Below are 18,807 nucleotides of genomic sequence, written 5' to 3'. Positions count from 1 at the left end.
TAGATGCCTTCTAAATTCCCTATTTATATGCTATGGGGTCTAATTCTCCTAGGATTAGGGATTGGGCTTAGAGATGGGGGGCCCGTGGACCATGGTGGGCTTAATGCTAATTAATCATTGTGATTTATTTTCTTTCTTTTTGTGTAGATGGTTAATTAATTAATTGGTTTTAGGACTCGTAACACGAGGTGTTACACTCTTAGCTCAAGATACGATCAATGTACCGAACTATCGTCGGAATGCCGTAAAATTGACAATGTTTTGCTATTTTTCTACAAAGGCAATGAAATTAGTCCTCAATCCTAACTTTTATCAAATTAAGCTATTTAAGCATGAATTAGGAATAAAGGACTCTAAATGTATCACAACATACCCCCTAAATACCATATAAAACATAGCATCTTTGGCACTTATCAATCGTTTCCTTAACAAAGACTCATTTGTCACTTTCGTTTATTTTAAACCCATTAGTTAACATTGCATGATCAAACTTCTCATGCCACTACTTAGGCGTCTGTTTTAAACCATATAGCGATTTAATCAACCTGCACACTTTTCTTTCTTGGCCCGGAACCACGAACCCTTCGGGTTGTTCCATATAGATCTCCTCATCTAATTCGCCATTTAGGAAAGCGGTTTTTGTTGAGCATATAGCCATTAATGTGCAATCTAACTATTAGCTTAAGCTTTTAGTTGAGATGGAGCACATACTTCAATTTGGTATCAGAGCCAGACGAAAGGTCATGGGTTCGAATCTCAACGCCACACATAAGCGACTACGGTTCACGTGTTGCTTGGAACGCACCGCAAGGGGGAGTGTTGAGCATGTAGCCATTAATGTGCAATCCAACTATTAGCTTAAGCTTTTAGTTGAGATAGAGCACATGCTTCAATTGTTTTAATGTCCATTTGATGAACTTCCAAATTCCGCAACGCAGCTATGGAAAGTATCATCCTAATGGAGTTTATTCTCGTCACGGGAGAATATGTGTAGAAGTAATCAAGCCCTCACGTTGCCTGTAACCCTTGATTATAAACCTAGCCTTATACTTCTCGAAGAAATCATCCAGTTTCATCTTCCTTTTAAAGAACCACTTTGATCCTAAAGGTTTACTACCCGGAGGAAGATCAACAAGTTCCCAAGTGTGATTCTGTAGAATAGAGTCCACTTCACTTTTAATAGCATCATTCCACATTGGTCCTTCCGTAGAAGTCACGACTTCTACATACGTTCGTGGCTCATTCTTTATCAAAAAAGATAGAAAATCGGGTTCATTTTCTAATAAAAAAGTTAGAGTACATGAATCATACTCTAACAAGTAAGGTAGAAAATCAGGACCAAATGATTTTTCAATTCTTGCCCACTTACTGCATCTTGGCTCAAGCTCGGGTTTTTTCTCAGATTCCTCACTATCAGTATCCATAGCTTCGTCAAATGTCCGTTTTGACGTATTTGGTCACTCGTTGGACCTACAAGGAAATACATTTTCAAAGAAAGATGCATTCCTTGATTGTATTATCGTGTTCTTATGTACATCTGGATTATAGGACTCGTGAATTAAGAACCGATAAGCATTAATGTTATGTGCGTAGCCAATAAAGATACAGTCCACTGTCTTAGGACCTATCTTTACTTTCTTAGGTGTTGGCACCGATTAGAGAGAATGTTTGATCATTAACCAAAAAATAGGAATACAGAGTTATCTAAACAACTATTCTCTAACTGTTCCTGACTAATAGACTCAACACACTGTACACCACATATAATATAACTATATAATAAAGCTATAATAATAACAATATTAATAATACTAACACACCCCCTCAAGCATAAGGTGTGGTAGACACAACATTGAGCTTGTCACGTAGAGCCTGATGGACAATTTTTATGTGTCCTTGCAAGTGCACGAATCACTGTAGTAAATAGTGTGCAAAGGCAAGGGTCGATTCCACAGGGAATTGATACCAAGCAATTTAATCTTGAAATTAAAACAATTAACTTAAAAGATAAAACTTAATTTGATTAAATGCAAACTAATATTAAAAGATAAAACTGAATTTGATTGACAAAATTAAACAAATTAATACGAAGTTTTAATAGCAAAAAGTATCATATTCCTAGAATAAAATATTTTGCAAAACATAAAGAAATTTGAAACAATTATCTTATGCAACATCAACTTTCAGGAATTAAACACAAAATAATTAAATAAATAAAAAGAGCACAAAATAAATTAAAGAATTAAAGAGATCTAAGCCAAATGAAATTGTTCATGCAATTTCAGCTTCCAAAGAGTAATCCAAAGTGAATTGCCACCAGTAAAGATCAAAAGGAAAGAAGTTAAAAACAATAAAGATGAATTAGCAATGCATGTAAATATATAGCAGTAAAATCAACTCATAAAGCATTCAACTCATAAAGCACATCTATTAAGAATTACCACAAATAAACTATAAACTAATAACAATACTAAAGCATAAATTAAAGAAAAGGTATTATTGCTGTGAACTGTACGTGTGCTGTTGCCGAGAAGAATAACGCTGCTAGAAACAAAGTTGTCCAGAACTGCTATGCCAAAGACAGATTAACCGAGAGCACAAGTTTCGACGTCAAACCAGGTTCGCCGCCTTCGTCTCCGGGGGTGTATTCCGCGCACCGCCTCCGGAATTGGTCCGGGGCAAAATTGATGATCCTCCCCCTTCAAATGTCTTCCCTTTTTATACTGCTCAATACCAACCATTTTCCCAAGTTTTGTGCTGCTCCCATCAACGCTCTGCCATCCGTAGCCTTGGCCGAAGAAAGCTCCGGGATCTCTTTTTTCCTGTTCCTCCTGTTATTGACTAGCGTAGTAATAATAATAATAATAATAATAATAATAATAATAATAATAATAATAATAATAATAATAATAATAATAATAATAATAATAATAATAATAATAATAATAATAATAATAATAATAAAAAAACTTATTAGAGACCATATATAACTAATCTACATTTATTAAACTCCTATTGAACATGTACAACTAAAATTATAATTATTATTAAATTGAGTTAAGAAATTATTGGACTGGCAAATTTTAATAACAAAATTAATTTAATAACAAAAATAACCAAAAAAGTTAACAATATTTATAAAAAAAAAAAAAAAAAAAAAAAAAAAAAAAACTACTTATAGCGATAATAAATAAAAATAGATATAAATTAATCAATTATTACAAATTAACTATAAAAAGTTTATTTAAAATAACACTAAAAATAATGTTTATCAGAGCCGCAAACCTCGGTGTAGACAATGGCTTGGTGAAGATGTCAGCCAGCTGATCAGTAGTCGAAACATAATTAACGACGAACTCTCCCGAAGCAACCTTGTCACGTACAAAATGGTAGTCAATTTCCACATGCTTGGTCCTAGCGTGAAAAACAGGATTAGCACAGAGGTAGGTGGCCCCAAGATTATCACACCACAACATTGCTGGACCCCCAGAGTACAGCCAAAGCTCTCGCAATAAAGAGACGACCCATGTGACTTCGGCGGAGACGTCAGCCAGAGCCTTGTACTCTGCTTCAGTGGAGGATCGGGCCACGGTACGTTGTTTCTTCGATAGCCAAGAGATCAGATTGGTGCCCAGAAAAACTGCGAAACAACTTGTACTCTTCCGATCTATAGGACAGTCAGCCCAGTCAGAGTCCGAGAAAGCATGAATACCAGAGGAGGAGGACGGAGTGAGCTGCAAGCCATAATCCAAAGTCCCCTTAATATAGCGTAGAACCCGCTTCACTAAGCCCCAATGTTTGGTTGTGGGTGAATGCATATGCTAACAGAGACGATTTACTGAAAAAGCAAGATCAGTTCTTGTGATAGTCAAGTACTGCAATGCCCCTACAATACGGCGATACTGCGTGGGATTATCAAACAGTTCATCAGACGGTGTTACTAACTTTGTGACAGATGTAGGAGTGGAAAGCGGTTTGCAATCAACCATACCAGACCGCCTAGGAGATCTGTCATATACCGACGTTGTGAGAGTACCACATTATCCCCTGCTGAAATCATTTCAATACCCAAGAAGAAACTCGGTGTGCCGAGATCACGAATTTTAAAAGTTGTAGCAAGCTGACGTAACATAGTGTCTACTAGTTTGGAATCATTGCCCATTATTATTATATCATCTACATAGACCAAAAGAAACACTCGGGATGCCCCTGCTGAATAGTAAAATAGTGAAATATCGGTCTTGGATGATATAAAGCCCGCAGATGACAAGAAATCATGCAACCGTTTAAACCATGCCCTCAGAGCCTGTTTTAAACCATATAAGGACCGTTATAGATGACACACATGCCTTGGCACAGTTGGGTCTTCATACCCCGGAGGTTGTTTCATATACAAAGTTTCTTCTAAATGCCCATTCAGGAAGGCATTATGGACATCTAGCTGGCATAGAGTCCACTGATGAGACACAACTAATGAAAATAACAAGCGAACCATGGTTGGCTTAACCACTGGACTGTATGTGTCAAAGAAATCCTCACCTGCTACCTGGTTGAACCCTTTGGCTACCAGACGAGCTTTATAACGCTCAATGGACCCGGTGGCTGTACGTTTAGTCCGAAACACCCACTTGCAGCCGATGATATTCATGTGAGGTTGTGGAGGGACTAAACGCCACGTGTTATTATGCAGGAGAACATTAAACTCCTGGTCCATAGCCTCACGCCAATGAGCATGACCCACCGCCTGAGAATAGCAAGTTGGGTCAGCAATGGCATTTAACGCATGAAATGGCTCATCTGTGCCTTTTGTCATATGCCGTAGCCGCATGACATGGTCCCGACTCTGAGGTTTAGTATGGGCCTTACGTGTCCTGACTGGAGCGGTGTGAGTGATAGCTAGTTGTGGGGACTCACGAGCAAGGGGCACCGGCTCACTACTACGGTGATCTGAAACAGTAGGAGTAGCTACTACTGTTGTGGTAGGGGTTGAGCCACGGGTATAACAGCCCATGGTAGTGCCAGTGGTGTAGACACTTGTTGTGAACACCCTGTAGCTAAGGGAAAGATAGATTTGTCAAAGCAAACATGATGATAGATGTATACCTTTCCACTAGTCTAGTCTACACATCGATATCCCCTAAATGAAACCGGGTAACCTAGGAAGACACAGGGGGTAGTCCTGTACTCAATCTTATGCCGATTGTAAAGGCGTAGATGTGGGTAACAGCGACACCCGAAGACTCTAAGGAAAGTGTATGGGGGGTTGACTTTGAATAACTTTGTGTATGGGCTTTCAAATTTTAGTGCAGAGGAGGGTAAGTAATTAATTAAACAGGTGGCTGTTTCAAACGCGTAGTCCCAATATTCATGAGGTACTTTGCCTCCGGTGAGTAGAGCAAGGCCTGTTTCGACAATGTGTCTATTACCCCACTCTACTCTCCCGTTCTGTTCATGTGTATAAGCGCAAGATTGACGATGATTAATACCGAGACTTTGGAAAATGGTGTGTAACTTGCGATACTCACCCCCTAGATAGGATGGATGGACTTGATAGAGCGCGAAAATTGGCGCTCTACCAATACACGAAATAACGAAAACCACTAACTGATACTATGGGAGAAGGTCCCCAAATATCAATAAAAACTAAGTCTAATACATTTTGACTAGTATGTGGCATGCTATCTAATTTGAAGCGAGACGATTTTCCAAGGTGACACGAAATACATGACTCGACTGGCTCATTTTTATTTGGCTAAACCGGATAGTTTTGTAAGACTTTATTTAAAGCTTGCTTGTGCGGGTGACCAAGCCTTTGATGCCATATGGTGGGAGTAGCCTGGGAACTGACGAACGCAAAACTGGACCGAGACACCAGAAGCTTGTATAACCCGCCCGATGTGGAACCTCTAAGCAGAACCGCCCGGGTTGTGGAATCCTTCACAATGAAACAATTATTGTGAAATTCAAAGAAAACATTGTTATCTACAGTGAATTTATGAACAGATAACAACGGGACATAAAGATTAGGAACATGAAAAATGTCATTTAAACGTAAACATTTGGACTCGGATGGGATTGATGCTTGACCGACTCGCGAAATTTTCAAACCTGCGCCATTGCCCACTCGCAACACATCTGAACCTGTATACTCGTCAGACTGCCCCATCATTTCGGCAACCGGAGTTGCATGAGCCGTTGCACCCGTATCGGGATACCAATTATCCGCCGGACTGGATTGCGGAATCGTCGGGGCGCCACCGGAGATGGCCACATGCGCCTGGGCCGCGGTTGCGTGGTGTACCGCTTGTAGCAGTAGACAGCGGAGTGGCCGTGTGACTGGCAGATCTGGCAGCGAGGTCCACCACGACCACCGCGTCCTCAGCGTTGCTGCTGTCCGTCGCGTTTTCCACGACCACCACCTCCACCTCGGTGCTGGTTCGACGACTGCCTGCCGCACCCGCCGTGTGAACCTCTGCCGGTTCCGGCATACAAAGCCACGGGAGATGCCGCCCCGTTCGCCATTGGATAGTCATCCACGAGGATGAACTCGTGGGCTTGGAGGAAGTCGGACAGGTTGGACAGAGTGACCTGTGCGCCGGACGCCGTGAGGCTGGTCGCTAGTGATTTTAGCTCCGGTCGGAGCCCACGGGTGACGTACAGCGTCTGCTCCATAAGCGACAATGGCCGGCCGGCCTGGATGAGAGACTCGACGAGCACGCCGACTCGTGCGAGGTAATCAGCAATTGTAGAGTTCCCTTGCCGGAGATGCTGGAACTGCCCAAGAAGATTGATGCACCGTGCTTCACTGGTGGAACCGAGCGCCGAGGAGACAGAGGCCCAGATGTCCGCGGAGGTGTGCCTTCCGAGAGCGAGGTGCAGCACCTCGTCCGACATCGCGGAGATGAGCAAGGAGACGATTGTTTGATCCTACTTCACCCAAGCATGAAACGCCGGGTTCGGGACTGTAACACCCCAGATTTTTAAGACTTTTAAAAACTTATAATAAAGGTAGAATCTCATTAAATCTCAAAATGTAATACAAGCGTTCGGGGTGCTATGCCACACCTGGGCTAGAGAACCCAAGTACACAGGCTAACTAACTAATATCCTCAAAGCGTAAATACATAAACACGGCACGCAGGCCGAATGGGAAACTATCTACTTCTACGCTCCGAGTTCTAGCGCGCTCCAGTGACTTAATCTTCTGTGCTTGAAAGCCAAATATATCTGTTCAGCGAGAGATGCTGGTAACCCACTCCAACGCGTTGAAATACAATACGTATAGAGAGATATATATAGATATACGAAAACCACTTTGAGCATGAAGATATATCCTACGAACCCTAGCTTTTAAAACCGAGATTGACTCGCCAGATAAGGCTAAGCACAAGCAACAGTTATCACAAGCATATACAGTTCACAATAGGCAAGACAGATAAGCTAAGCCCAATTAATAATCACAACCCAACGTAACAATCCCCAACATAAATCCCGTAGTCACAACCCCAAATACTCATAACCACAACTCATCCATAACTCATCACATAAGCACACTTTGTTGGCGCCATAGGACCAATCGCTACCCATACATGAGGGTCAGTGCATATAGCTCTGACACGGCCCCGCAGCACCCTGCCCCGTATCGCAACACGGAGGGGTCGATCTCAACTGACCGATGAACCGCAGCTCATAATAATGTTTGATCGCAACCAAACAGTGGACCGCAGCCCAAGAGAATGTCATCTGACCGCAGCCAGGAAGTATGAACTGCAGCTCATGTTGAAACGTTTGATCGCAACCAAACGGTGGACCGCAGCCCAAAAGAGTAAATCTAACCGCAGCCAGCTTCTGAACCGCAGCTCAGGAATAACCAATCCGATCGCAACCGAATTGGGGTACACACACACATAACACATAGCAAGCACATGCAGCCCACATTACACATTGGGAAGGAGGAGAAAGCGTATAACAAAACCTATGCGTGATCCTTCACATACTATGGATAGTCCTACGGGTGCATACTTCTTCCACCTAGGTCAACGGGATACCAATTCAACTAGCATGCAATATATAAGACTCATAAACCTACGAACGGTACCCGAAATATCAAACTAGACACGGCACGATAAACGGAGTCCGTTGGGACACCACGGGGATCGGGGAAACATCAAAAGGGGAAGCCGGACTCCCGAGTGGGAGAAGTTTCCAGCGGGTAGCCGGTGGGTGGGGGGCCACCCGCCGGCTGCCCGCTGCCGAGACTGCCCAGTTCGGTCGTGGGTAGGTGGCGGGTCCCCTACCCCCCACTGACTCTTCCATCACAAAAACGCCCGGGGAACCCGAAACCATGCTTAGACACTTTTAAACGTAATTAATAACAACACGTAGACAATTAACGGACCAAACACGAGAAACGTATGGCACATAACCTATCATGCTTTTCTACACATAATCTATACCCAAACATGCGATTTCCCCACCCGATAAACCAAGAATAATATCATACGATACAACCTAGGGTACTAATCACTTTTATATCAACAAGAATACGATTCGTCTTCTAATTACAAGATTCGGTAAGAATAACACATAAGCATTAAGAACATCACACAACCATCAAGAACATCATATAGTCATCAAGAATTCCATATAATCATCAAGAACTCCATAATTATCAAGAATCTCCCAATATCAAGATTATCAAGATCCCCCATGGGATCATTACACCAATCATCAATAATAACATCACAATTCATCAATACACAATAATATGGGGAAACCCTAGGGGGGAAATCATAACTATGAAAATAGGTTTTGTTGAGACATGGGTTACCTCTTAGCCTTAATTAATTCCTTGGCTATGAAGGGTCTTTCTTTAAGCTTTCTTGATTTCTTGAATTCTCCTAGGGGAATTCTTGGAACTCTTTGGGTGGTGAGAGATTATTGTGGTGGGGATTCTAGGTGCCTTCTAATTTCCCTATTTATATATCTAGGGGTCTCATTTAAGGCCTAATCCTTTTTGGGACTAGGGGTTGGGTTTAGAGATGAGGGCCCACGGACTATGGTGGGCCTTTTTCCCTAATTAATCATTATGATTTATTCTATCTCTTGGGCTATTGATTAATTAATTAATTTGCTTTTAGGGGTCGTAACACGGGGTGTTACAGGGACCATGGCTGCCGGCGTCGTCGAACTGGTGGCTGATGACTGATCGGACACGATCATCTCCGGCGGGCAGGGATGGCTTCCATCGACGAAGCCGGTGAGCTCTTGGCCTCGTAGGAATGGGAGAAGCTGCATCCGCCAAAATAAAAAAAATTTGGAAGTCAACTTCGTGGTGACGTAGTGATATGCTCCGGCCAGAACATTACCGGCGGCCGGCGGCGGAGAGGGTGTGTTCTGACGAATTGGTAGACATCATGGTAGGGGGGGGGGGCAATTTACGGTGGAGGTTAGGAGGAGTTGAATCTTTCCGATAACCTGACTTCTGATACCAGATTAGAGAGAATGTTTGATCATTAACCAACGAATAGGAATACAAAGTTATCTAAATAACTATTCTCTAACTGTTCCTGACTAATAGACTAAACACACTGTACACCACATATAATACAACTATATAATAAAGCTATAATAATAACAATATTAATAATACTAACAGCACCAATACTTTGGCAAGACACCCCACACTTTCAGGTACTGGTAGGAAGGTTTCCTACCGTTCCACAACTCATAAGGAGTCTTATCAAGCTTCTTTCGGGGTACCTTATTTAAAAGGAAATTACTAGTCAAAATCGTCTCACCGCACATAATTTGAGGTAGGCCCGAACTTATAAGCACCGCATTCATCATATCTTTCATTGTACGATTCTTTCGTTCGGCAACACGGTTCAATTGAGGTGCGTAAGGTGTCGCACGCTGGTGTATGATACCTACACTTGTATATAAGTCACCAATCGGTGCTTCGTACTCACCACCTCGATTGCTTCTAACCTTCTTAATTCTCTGATTAAGTTGGTTTTCCACTTCATTCTTGTAAAGAACGAATTTATCAATGGCTTTATCTTTGCTCTTAAGAAAATACACATAGCAGTATCGAGTGCTATCGTCGATAAACGTGATAAAATACTTATTACCACCTCTCGTTTGTATTGATCTAAAATCGCACAAATCACTATGGATTAATTCTAGTGGTTCACTTTGCCTTTCAATCGATTTGAAAGGTGTTTTCGTTAGTTTTGCCTCAACACAAATTTCACACTTGATATTTGTGTTAATTTGAAAGTTAGGAATATGGTGCATGCTAATTAAACTACGCAGAGAATTAAAATTAACATTACCTAGTCTACCATGCCACAAATTGGAAGACTCAGGCAAGTAAACAGAATTAACTTGCTTTTATTGATAACAGGAATTACACTGAGCTGAAAAAGCTCATCAGTTACATATCTTTTACCAACAAACATCTCTAACTTAGACAAAACTACTTTGTCTGACTCGAACACCATGCGGAATCCATGCTTGTTCAGCAGCAAGCCAGACACAAGGTTCTTCCTCAGCTCCGGAACATACAGAACGTTGTTCAACGTTAGTCCCTTCCCAAGATTCATCTTGAGAACCACCTTGCCCACGCCTTCCACATCATACTGAGCAGAGTTTCCCATCCAAACCTTCTCGCTCTCTACAATCTCAAAGGTGTTGAACATCTCTTGGTTGCAACATAAATGCTTTGTTGCACCAGTGTCGATGAACCACTCACGTGGGTTAGAGCCCACGAGGTTCACTTCGGTCACCATAGCTGAAAAGCTAATCTCGACCTCCTTCTGACTGCTTTCTCCAACAACGTTGGCTTCAAAACTCTTGTTATTCTTCATTGGAGCCTTGCATTCAGATTCCTTGTGGCCAGGCTTGCCGCAATTGTAGCATGTACCAGGAAACTTGTTCTTGGCAATGCCTCCTTTTGGACCTAGCTTTCTCTTGTCCTTCTTGTTCCTCTTGGAGCTTTTACCGTGCTCCACAACGTTGACCTTAGTGCCATCAACGACAGGAACTCTCCTATCATTCGTCCTGTTCCCCTCCTTAATTCCGAGTCGCTAGATCAGGTCCTATAGGTTCATCTCCTTTTGCTTGTGCTTAAGGTAGTTTTTGAAGCCCTTCCAACCTGGAAGCAACAAGTGAATCACAAATCCTACTTGGAAGGCTTCACTTAGAACCATGCCCTCGTCACGGATCTCGTCAAAGATTAATTTCAAATCTTGTACCTAACTTAGCACGGTCTTGGAATCAACCATTTTGAAGTCAAGGAATCGGTCAACCACAAATTTCTTTGCGCCTGCATCCTCACTTCTTTATTTATGATCCAAGGCTTCCCACAACGCTTTTGATATGCTTATCTTTCGATACACATCGTATAGCATATCACACAATCTGTTTAGGATGTAGTTTCGGCAAAGGAAGTCTGAATCTTTCCAATAACCAACCACTATCACAGATTGAGCATCTTGTTCCTTCAACTCAGGAACCTTCTCGGTCAAGAACCTTGCCAAGTTGAGAGTTGCTAGGTATAACAACATCTTTTGTTGCCACTTCTTGATGTTTGATTCGAGACAGGTGAACTTCTTCGGCTTTTCAGCCGAACTACTTGGTACCGTAGGTACCCGCATTGTGGGGATATACCCCTCGGTAATCCCACCATCTTGTGAACCTACGTTCACTGGTGGTGTCAGGGAATTTGCAACATTGTTTCCGTTCCCACCATTGTTGTCCGCAACAATATTTTCGTCCCCTTGATTTGGCAGTCCAGGGTTCTCCATTTCTTCTAGGAAATTAGAGACAAAAAAAAAAAAAAAAAAAAAAAAAAAAAAAAAAACCAACGGGAAAACAAGGAATAAGGATTTAAGATTGTTGGATATTTCGTTAGCAAAATCCAATAATAATCCTACGAAATAAGGATTATTATTTTATAGAAAATTTGGGAAGGAAAGGGGGAAGAGATATGGCTCGGGTTTGGTGTAGGTGGTTAGCATGAGTCGAGCGAATCACCCTTTTCTTAAAACCTTATTTGCTACCTCCCACAAGTGTTAGGAGCATTGTAGCCTAGGTTTCCCAGGATAAAACGTGCTACGATTCAATGTTTGAGCACCCAAACAAAGAACCCGGCGAACAAAAGCATCGAGATGAACGCAGTAGGTTAAGAAATGAGTAGAAGCAGAGTATTTTGGAGCTGAAAAACGTAGAGAAATTATTCTCTCTTGTTGTGTAAAAAAAATCTGTTGCTCTACTCCCTCTTATATAGGGATTGAGGAGTGAATAACCTTCATTATGGCATATAAAACTGACATAAAACCCAGTTTTGCAACAGCTAAAACAACAGGCCACTATCTAAAAATTAAATTCAAAATTCAAAATTGGAAATAATAAAAATTTAAATACACAAATCACCACGCACCTTAAGTCCACAAACAAATCACCTTAAGAACACAAATCATTCACCTTAAGTACAAATCCCAAGCACATTAAGCACATAATAAAACACTTTGAGCACAAAACTCACACACTTAAGATTTTAAAATGTCTCACATTAAGCACAAACTCACGTACATTAAGTACAAAACACATGCACATTAAGCACAACCTCACGCACATTAAGCACAAAACTCACGCACTTTAAGTATTAACTCACAGACCTTAAGTTTCCACAACTACTAACATTAATCACTAACCTCACACACATTAAGCACAAACCCTACGCACATTAAGCACAACTCCACTCACATTAAGAACAAATTTCACGCACCTTAAGCACAAAAGTCCACACTTTAAGTTTTAACAACTACTCACGTTAAGCACAACCCCACGCACATTAAGCACAAAAAGCACACACCTTACACACAAACCTCACACATCTTATATACAAAACTCACGCACATTAATCACAGATCTGCTCACCTTAATTTTGACCTAAATTCAAAAATTACAAAATTGCCACTGCGTTTTTTTTTATTTATTTTGACAATCCTGAATGTTGATTTAAACGAGATGAATGGCCCAGATTAAACCGCACAACCGCACTTGGGCACCCTAACCGCACCAGAGCCTAATTCTATATATATATATATATATATATATATATATATATATATATATATATATATATATATATATATATATATATATATTCAAAATTATCCACAAGGCTTATGAGTGCTATTCACAGAGGGATTTTATCAAAAATATCAAACAATTAAAATTTTGAAGTATTCAATTCTTTTCATTTTCCTGCTCATTTTCTGGAAAATGAACCAAACATACAAAGACAGTTTTACATTGGTTAGCCAAACACCGTAAAGGAAAATGTTTTCAGGAAAATGACTTATTTTCCAGAAAATATTTTTCAGAAGTCATTTTCCAGCTTTCCAAATGGAGCCTAAGTTACTACCATCATACTCCCAATTAAGCTTAGTGCCCCAAATCTAGCTACTATGTCAGAGTTACCAAGAATTGAACCTTTGGATGGAACCAACTATCTCGTCTAGTGCTTTCTTCAAACCATTTTGAGTTATAATGGCTTCCATATGAAGTCTGAACCCTCTAGATAAAAAATCTAATTTTTTCATTGAACTTGGTGACAGTCGACATCTTTGAAAGTAATTCTCAGTTAAATCGTTCTGATATCACTTGTTAGGATAATTAACAAGCACTACGGAAGCGAATAACTGAAATTGATAATTATAAGGAAGTTAAAATAACAAGGAAGAATATAAAAGTGACAAAAGGTTTTGGGGTAAATGCAGAAATATCAATTTTTCAATTATATAAAATAAAAGAGAAATTAAATTAAATAAAGGAAGTTTTCAAAAAAAAAAATAAATAAAGGAAGAAAAAGACAAAATGAGAGATTAGTGTATTCTAATGGATATAAATTTAAAAATATTACATAGAAGATTGTAATAAGATTTATGATTTTAGAAACTATTACAAGGCCCTATTTATACAAAATATAGGAAATAACAAATATATTACATATGAGGATGAGAGGTAAATACAAAATTATAGGAAATCATGAGATGTGCATGCAATACGTGGAAGTTGAAAAGTGAAATAGTCTGAAGAATCTGGACCACATATTTTATTCTAACACGCTCCACCAATAGCTTGAGGACATTCTTCCATTTGGATCCTCATAACATCTATATAAGATTTACTATCCAGCTTTCGACTATAGAATCCTCTGTAATAATCTGCAACTAACTCCCACGTTCCTGAACTTAGCTGGATTTTGAGGGACTGAGGGTTGATCAAACTTGGAACAGGACCCAATTCTGACTCAAGTCTGGGGCTCAGAAATGTTCAACCCGAAAGCCTTTCCTTTTCCGAGTTTACTACTGCTCGATGCTCAACACTTTTGTAAATTCCATTTGTCAGTATCTGCAAATAAATAAACCTAAGAAAACTGACTAATCTTTCATTGATTTCCAGTCCTGAAAATAATATTTGATCGAATTCGTGAATAACCTCTAGAATATCCCCGATGTTGATGACGAAGGAGCCATGGATGGGTTTAACAGGAATCCACATGCCTTCTTTCTTGATCTGAAGGCCTTCCATTTCATTGAGTTGGAGCAGGATTGTAAGCCCGACAGCATCTGAGTGAGGATAAAGTCCTATGACTTTGTCTGGTTGGGGACAACGCGGATATTGATTCATCCTCATAGATTGCATCCTGTCCTCGAACAATCCTCGTACATGTTCCTGATCAATCGCCAGAGCTTTTGCTAAGTAATCAATGATTGTGAGGGCCAGATTTCTCAGTTCCTCTGCAAACATTTCCATTGTTACTCTGCATGCATGTGACTCACAATTATTTCTAGCTGAATAAAAGACTCTGAAAAGATAAGGGGGGAACAGAAAACACAATTACACACTTACACAGACCTGAATGGCAAAGGGATATTTGGGAATAGATTTGGTTTCCTCAAGTAAGTTGGGGAAGTGATAATATAGAACATGTCACACCAGTCAAGTTTTTGCTCATCAGAATGCACAAAAGCTTGTCCGAAGCCTTGAAGATCCCCTGCCTCTTGCCAAAACTTCTTCTCTTTCATTGGGAGATTGAGGAAATCTTTTGTATCGGTTTTCACTTTTTTAATCAATGAAGAACTCACTCCACGGTTTATTAGCTGCAATGTATAGTAACACAAATATTTAGGTCCTAGTTACTAATTTAAAATCTTTTCAATTTTCAAAAAACTGCAGAAATTATGGCCCGTTTGGTTCACGGAATAAGCTGGGAATGGCATAGCATTCCCAATAATAGGTCTATTCCTTTGTTTGGTAATCATTTCTATTACAAGGAATAGTATTCCTGGTAATAGCCTATTACCTCAAATAAGGTAATAGCTATTACTAGGGCCCCTCCTGATATTAGCCTATTACTGAACGCTTAGGAATAGATTTTAGAATCTATTTTCTTTTTTACCCCTTTCTTTAACCTAATTTTTTTATCATATATATAAATTTATCATATTTCACCACCGTCGTCGCCACCACCACCATCACCGCCGCCGCCGCCACCACCATCGCCGACGCCGCCGCCGCCGCCACCATCACCACAACCGTCGCCGCCCCCACCACCACCGCCGCCCCCACCACTGCCACCGCCACCACCACCACTACCACCCCAGCACCACCACCACCACCATCACCACCACCGCTACCACCATCGCTGCCGCCGCCGTCACCACCACCACCGCCACCAGAACCACCACCCAGCAGCACCACCGCTGCCACCACCACCACCACCACCAGAACTGTCGCCGCCCCCACCACCACTGCCATAACCGTCACCGTCACCGTCACCACCACCACCGTCGCCCACACCACTAACATCGTCACCACCACCACTACTACCCCAGCACCACCACCACCGCCACCACCACCATCACCACCACCGCCACCACCATCACCGCCACTGCCACCACCACCACCACCATCGCCACCATCACATATTTTTATAAAGGTATTTATGTCTTTTAAAACATATTTCATTTCTACAACCAAACATTGTAATATAATTCCTAAATTCTATTCCTTCCCCGAACCAAACAATAGAATACAATTCCTATTCTATTCCTTGCCTATTCCATTCCTTATGGAATAGCATTCCTATTACCTCAAAATTCATTCCGTGAACCAAACGTGATATTAAAGAACAGAAAACAACAGATTAGTATTCTCAACATCTAGTTTAAAAGCAAACATGGTTACTTGGAAACCAATCTACACATCGGGACGCAACTAGAGGCGAGCGGTAGTTGCCCCCTCCTCCATCCCACCCCTAGAGTTATATTGCATGTACTTTCAATTTTTACTTCCATTTTGGGATTTTAGGGATTTGGGATGGGGATTTTGGGATTTTAGGGATTTGGGATGGGTTATTAAGGTTTTGTATGCCTTAAGTTTTAAGAGATAAAGATGGCTCAATGGTTAAGTGATTGGTATTGGGAATGGAGGGTTCATAGTTTGAATCTCTTTAGTGACAATACAGTTTTTGGTGCAACTCCTCCATGTTTTTTTTTTTTTTTTGGAATTTGATACCTTTCGTTCATATCAAGACGGGATTCTAAACTCCAAACTAGGTTTTCCAATTGTGTGTCCAGGTTCCCTGAATTTTGGGAATTGGGATATCGAGATTTTTAATTAATCCGATGGCGGAGTAAGAGAATTAAATTGGTCGAGCTAACTAACTAATTTTATTAATAGAAATATGGAAATCCTAAGTAATCGAGCTACGTAAACGGTCCTAAAATAAGATGGGTAGTTTACAATGGTTTGCTCGCCTTTAACCTAGACAAAATTGTTCCTCTCGGTTTTCTTCTAGTTGGTTTGTGGGGTCTTCGTTTTTCCCAGCTACGCCTTCGGTGTCGATTGTGGCTTCGGCTTCGAGGTCGGCTTGGGTGCGGCTGATGACGAACACCTTTCCAAGTGCCCATATACGTAGTTCCCTCGGTTGTTCGCGTTCCCTTGTTGGACCACGATTGCAAGTCTAGCACTTGGGGGTTGGGTGCACTGGAAAGTTTTGTGTCCTTCTCCTCCGCAGTTGAAGCATCGTAAGGCATTCCCGAAGCAATCCTTGCCCCTATGATCCTTGCCACACCTTATGCAAGGGAATTGTCTTCCGTTAGCCTCGTTGTACCTTGTAGGTGGTCCTTGGGTTGGTGGGTTAACCGTTCTTGCGTTAGAGTCGTTCCTTGCTCTATTTATAGGTGGTCCCCCACTTCCGTTATACCTTTTTCGGATCTAATCCTGAACTCCCCGTTGTAGGAGTTGGATTCGATAAAGGTCGGCGGCGCTAGCATAAGCCTCGTTGAGAGTCCAAAGTTTAATTACGGTCAAAACCTTTCGACTCTCGAAGTTGAGAACCGCCACAAACTTCTCTACTTTTGTCGCCTCTGTAGGCACCAATTCAAGTGCGAAACGGGCTAGCTTGAGGAATCGTTTGTGGTATTCCACCACTATAGTTATTCCTTGTTTTAGGTGGAGGAATTCTTCATACATGGCTGCCCTCACATGCGCGGGGTAGAAACGTCCCCGTAGTCGAGCCTTCAGGGTTTCCCAATTGAATCCCGATTTTTGTCTGCAAGCAGGTCCATCGTGAACCCACCAAAGGTCAGCCTCATGTCCGAAGTAGAACGAGGCTAGTTCCACGCGGCGTCCCTCCGGGCATTCTACTACTTCAAAGATCTTTTCGAACGTTCGGATCCATTCTTCGAGGTCGCAGGATCTTCTTCCCCTGCAAAGATGGGTGGGTGATGATTCAAGACTTGACTAGCCACGTCAGGGTTCCTGTTCGGGGGTGGTCGGTTGTTATTATTAAGGATGACATTGCTAAGCGCCTGGGCAACCCGAGTCAACAGTTGTAGGTTCTGGGTTAAAGAATCTTGGGTAGGAGGCTCAAGGGTTCTCGGCAGGTTCCTTGTTGGCGCAATTCCGGTGTCTACAGGATCAGCACCGATCGTAATGGTAAGTTTGGGATTCACATCATTACCTTGATGCTACAATTATGGGGGACTTTTAAACTAAACACATAATAGATTAACGAGAAGTTAAGCAGATAATGATAAATAGACTCACAGCCTCACCGCGCGTCCAAAGCTCCCTAGATCCTATTTACTTAAGTACTTAGAGTTCGAACTTAATGTCCTACAGTCTTGTCTTAGGGGCCTTATCCTAGGGTCGAACTTAAACTCTGATACCAACTATAACACCCCTAATTTTTAAAACATTTAAAACTTATATAATAAAGGCAATCTAACAATAATCATCCAAACAGACCATAGACTATCCATAAGAGTCAGGGTGTTATGCCACACCTAGGTTTGAGAACCTAGGTGCACAGGCTAAAACCATCCAAACATGTGTAATCCATAAGTCAATATTCGAATACAATCCACGTCACGCAGGCCATCTACTAAAGCTAGGACTAACTAAGCTAAGCCCGCGGGTCCGACTAGCGCGCTCCATAGCTAATGATCAGCACCTGTAAAACATATGGTATAGCAACCGTCAGCGAATAATGCTGAGTAACCCACTCCCACGTGTTAAGTACAATATAGGTAGATATAAGAAAACCATTTTGAGACTTGAATACATATATAATCCTAAGAAACTCTAGCTTTAAAACCATATTAAGACTCAAGACACAAAAATAGGTTTAACATCACGAATCATCATAAAGATACTAGCATGCGTCCTACGTTTGCAAGACATAATAGACAAGTAAGCTCATATATAGCAATTAAAGGCAACAAT

The 18,807-nt window shown here is 41.3% G+C and overlaps 1 protein-coding gene and 1 pseudogene across 1 annotated transcript; both read right to left on the bottom strand.

Moving 5' to 3' along the window:
• Window positions 1-6,378: 6,378 nt before the first annotated feature.
• On the bottom strand, window positions 6,379-6,894 carry LOC109173354. The gene has a single exon (XM_019322590.1). It carries the CDS (start codon window positions 6,892-6,894, stop codon window positions 6,379-6,381), a length of 516 nt encoding a protein of 171 aa, XP_019178135.1.
• A 7,103-nt stretch (window positions 6,895-13,997) lies between these two features.
• LOC109173352 lies at window positions 13,998-17,553 on the bottom strand (annotated as a pseudogene).
• Between the last annotated feature and the right edge of the window lie 1,254 nt (window positions 17,554-18,807).

The sequence above is a fragment of the Ipomoea nil genome, unplaced genomic scaffold (assembly GCF_001879475.1).
Source record: "Ipomoea nil cultivar Tokyo-kokei standard unplaced genomic scaffold, Asagao_1.1 scaffold0480, whole genome shotgun sequence".
NCBI classification, from domain to species: Eukaryota; Viridiplantae; Streptophyta; class Magnoliopsida; order Solanales; family Convolvulaceae; genus Ipomoea; species Ipomoea nil.
Note: the sequence above shows the minus strand (reverse complement) of the source record. Positions and strands in the feature narration are given on the sequence as shown.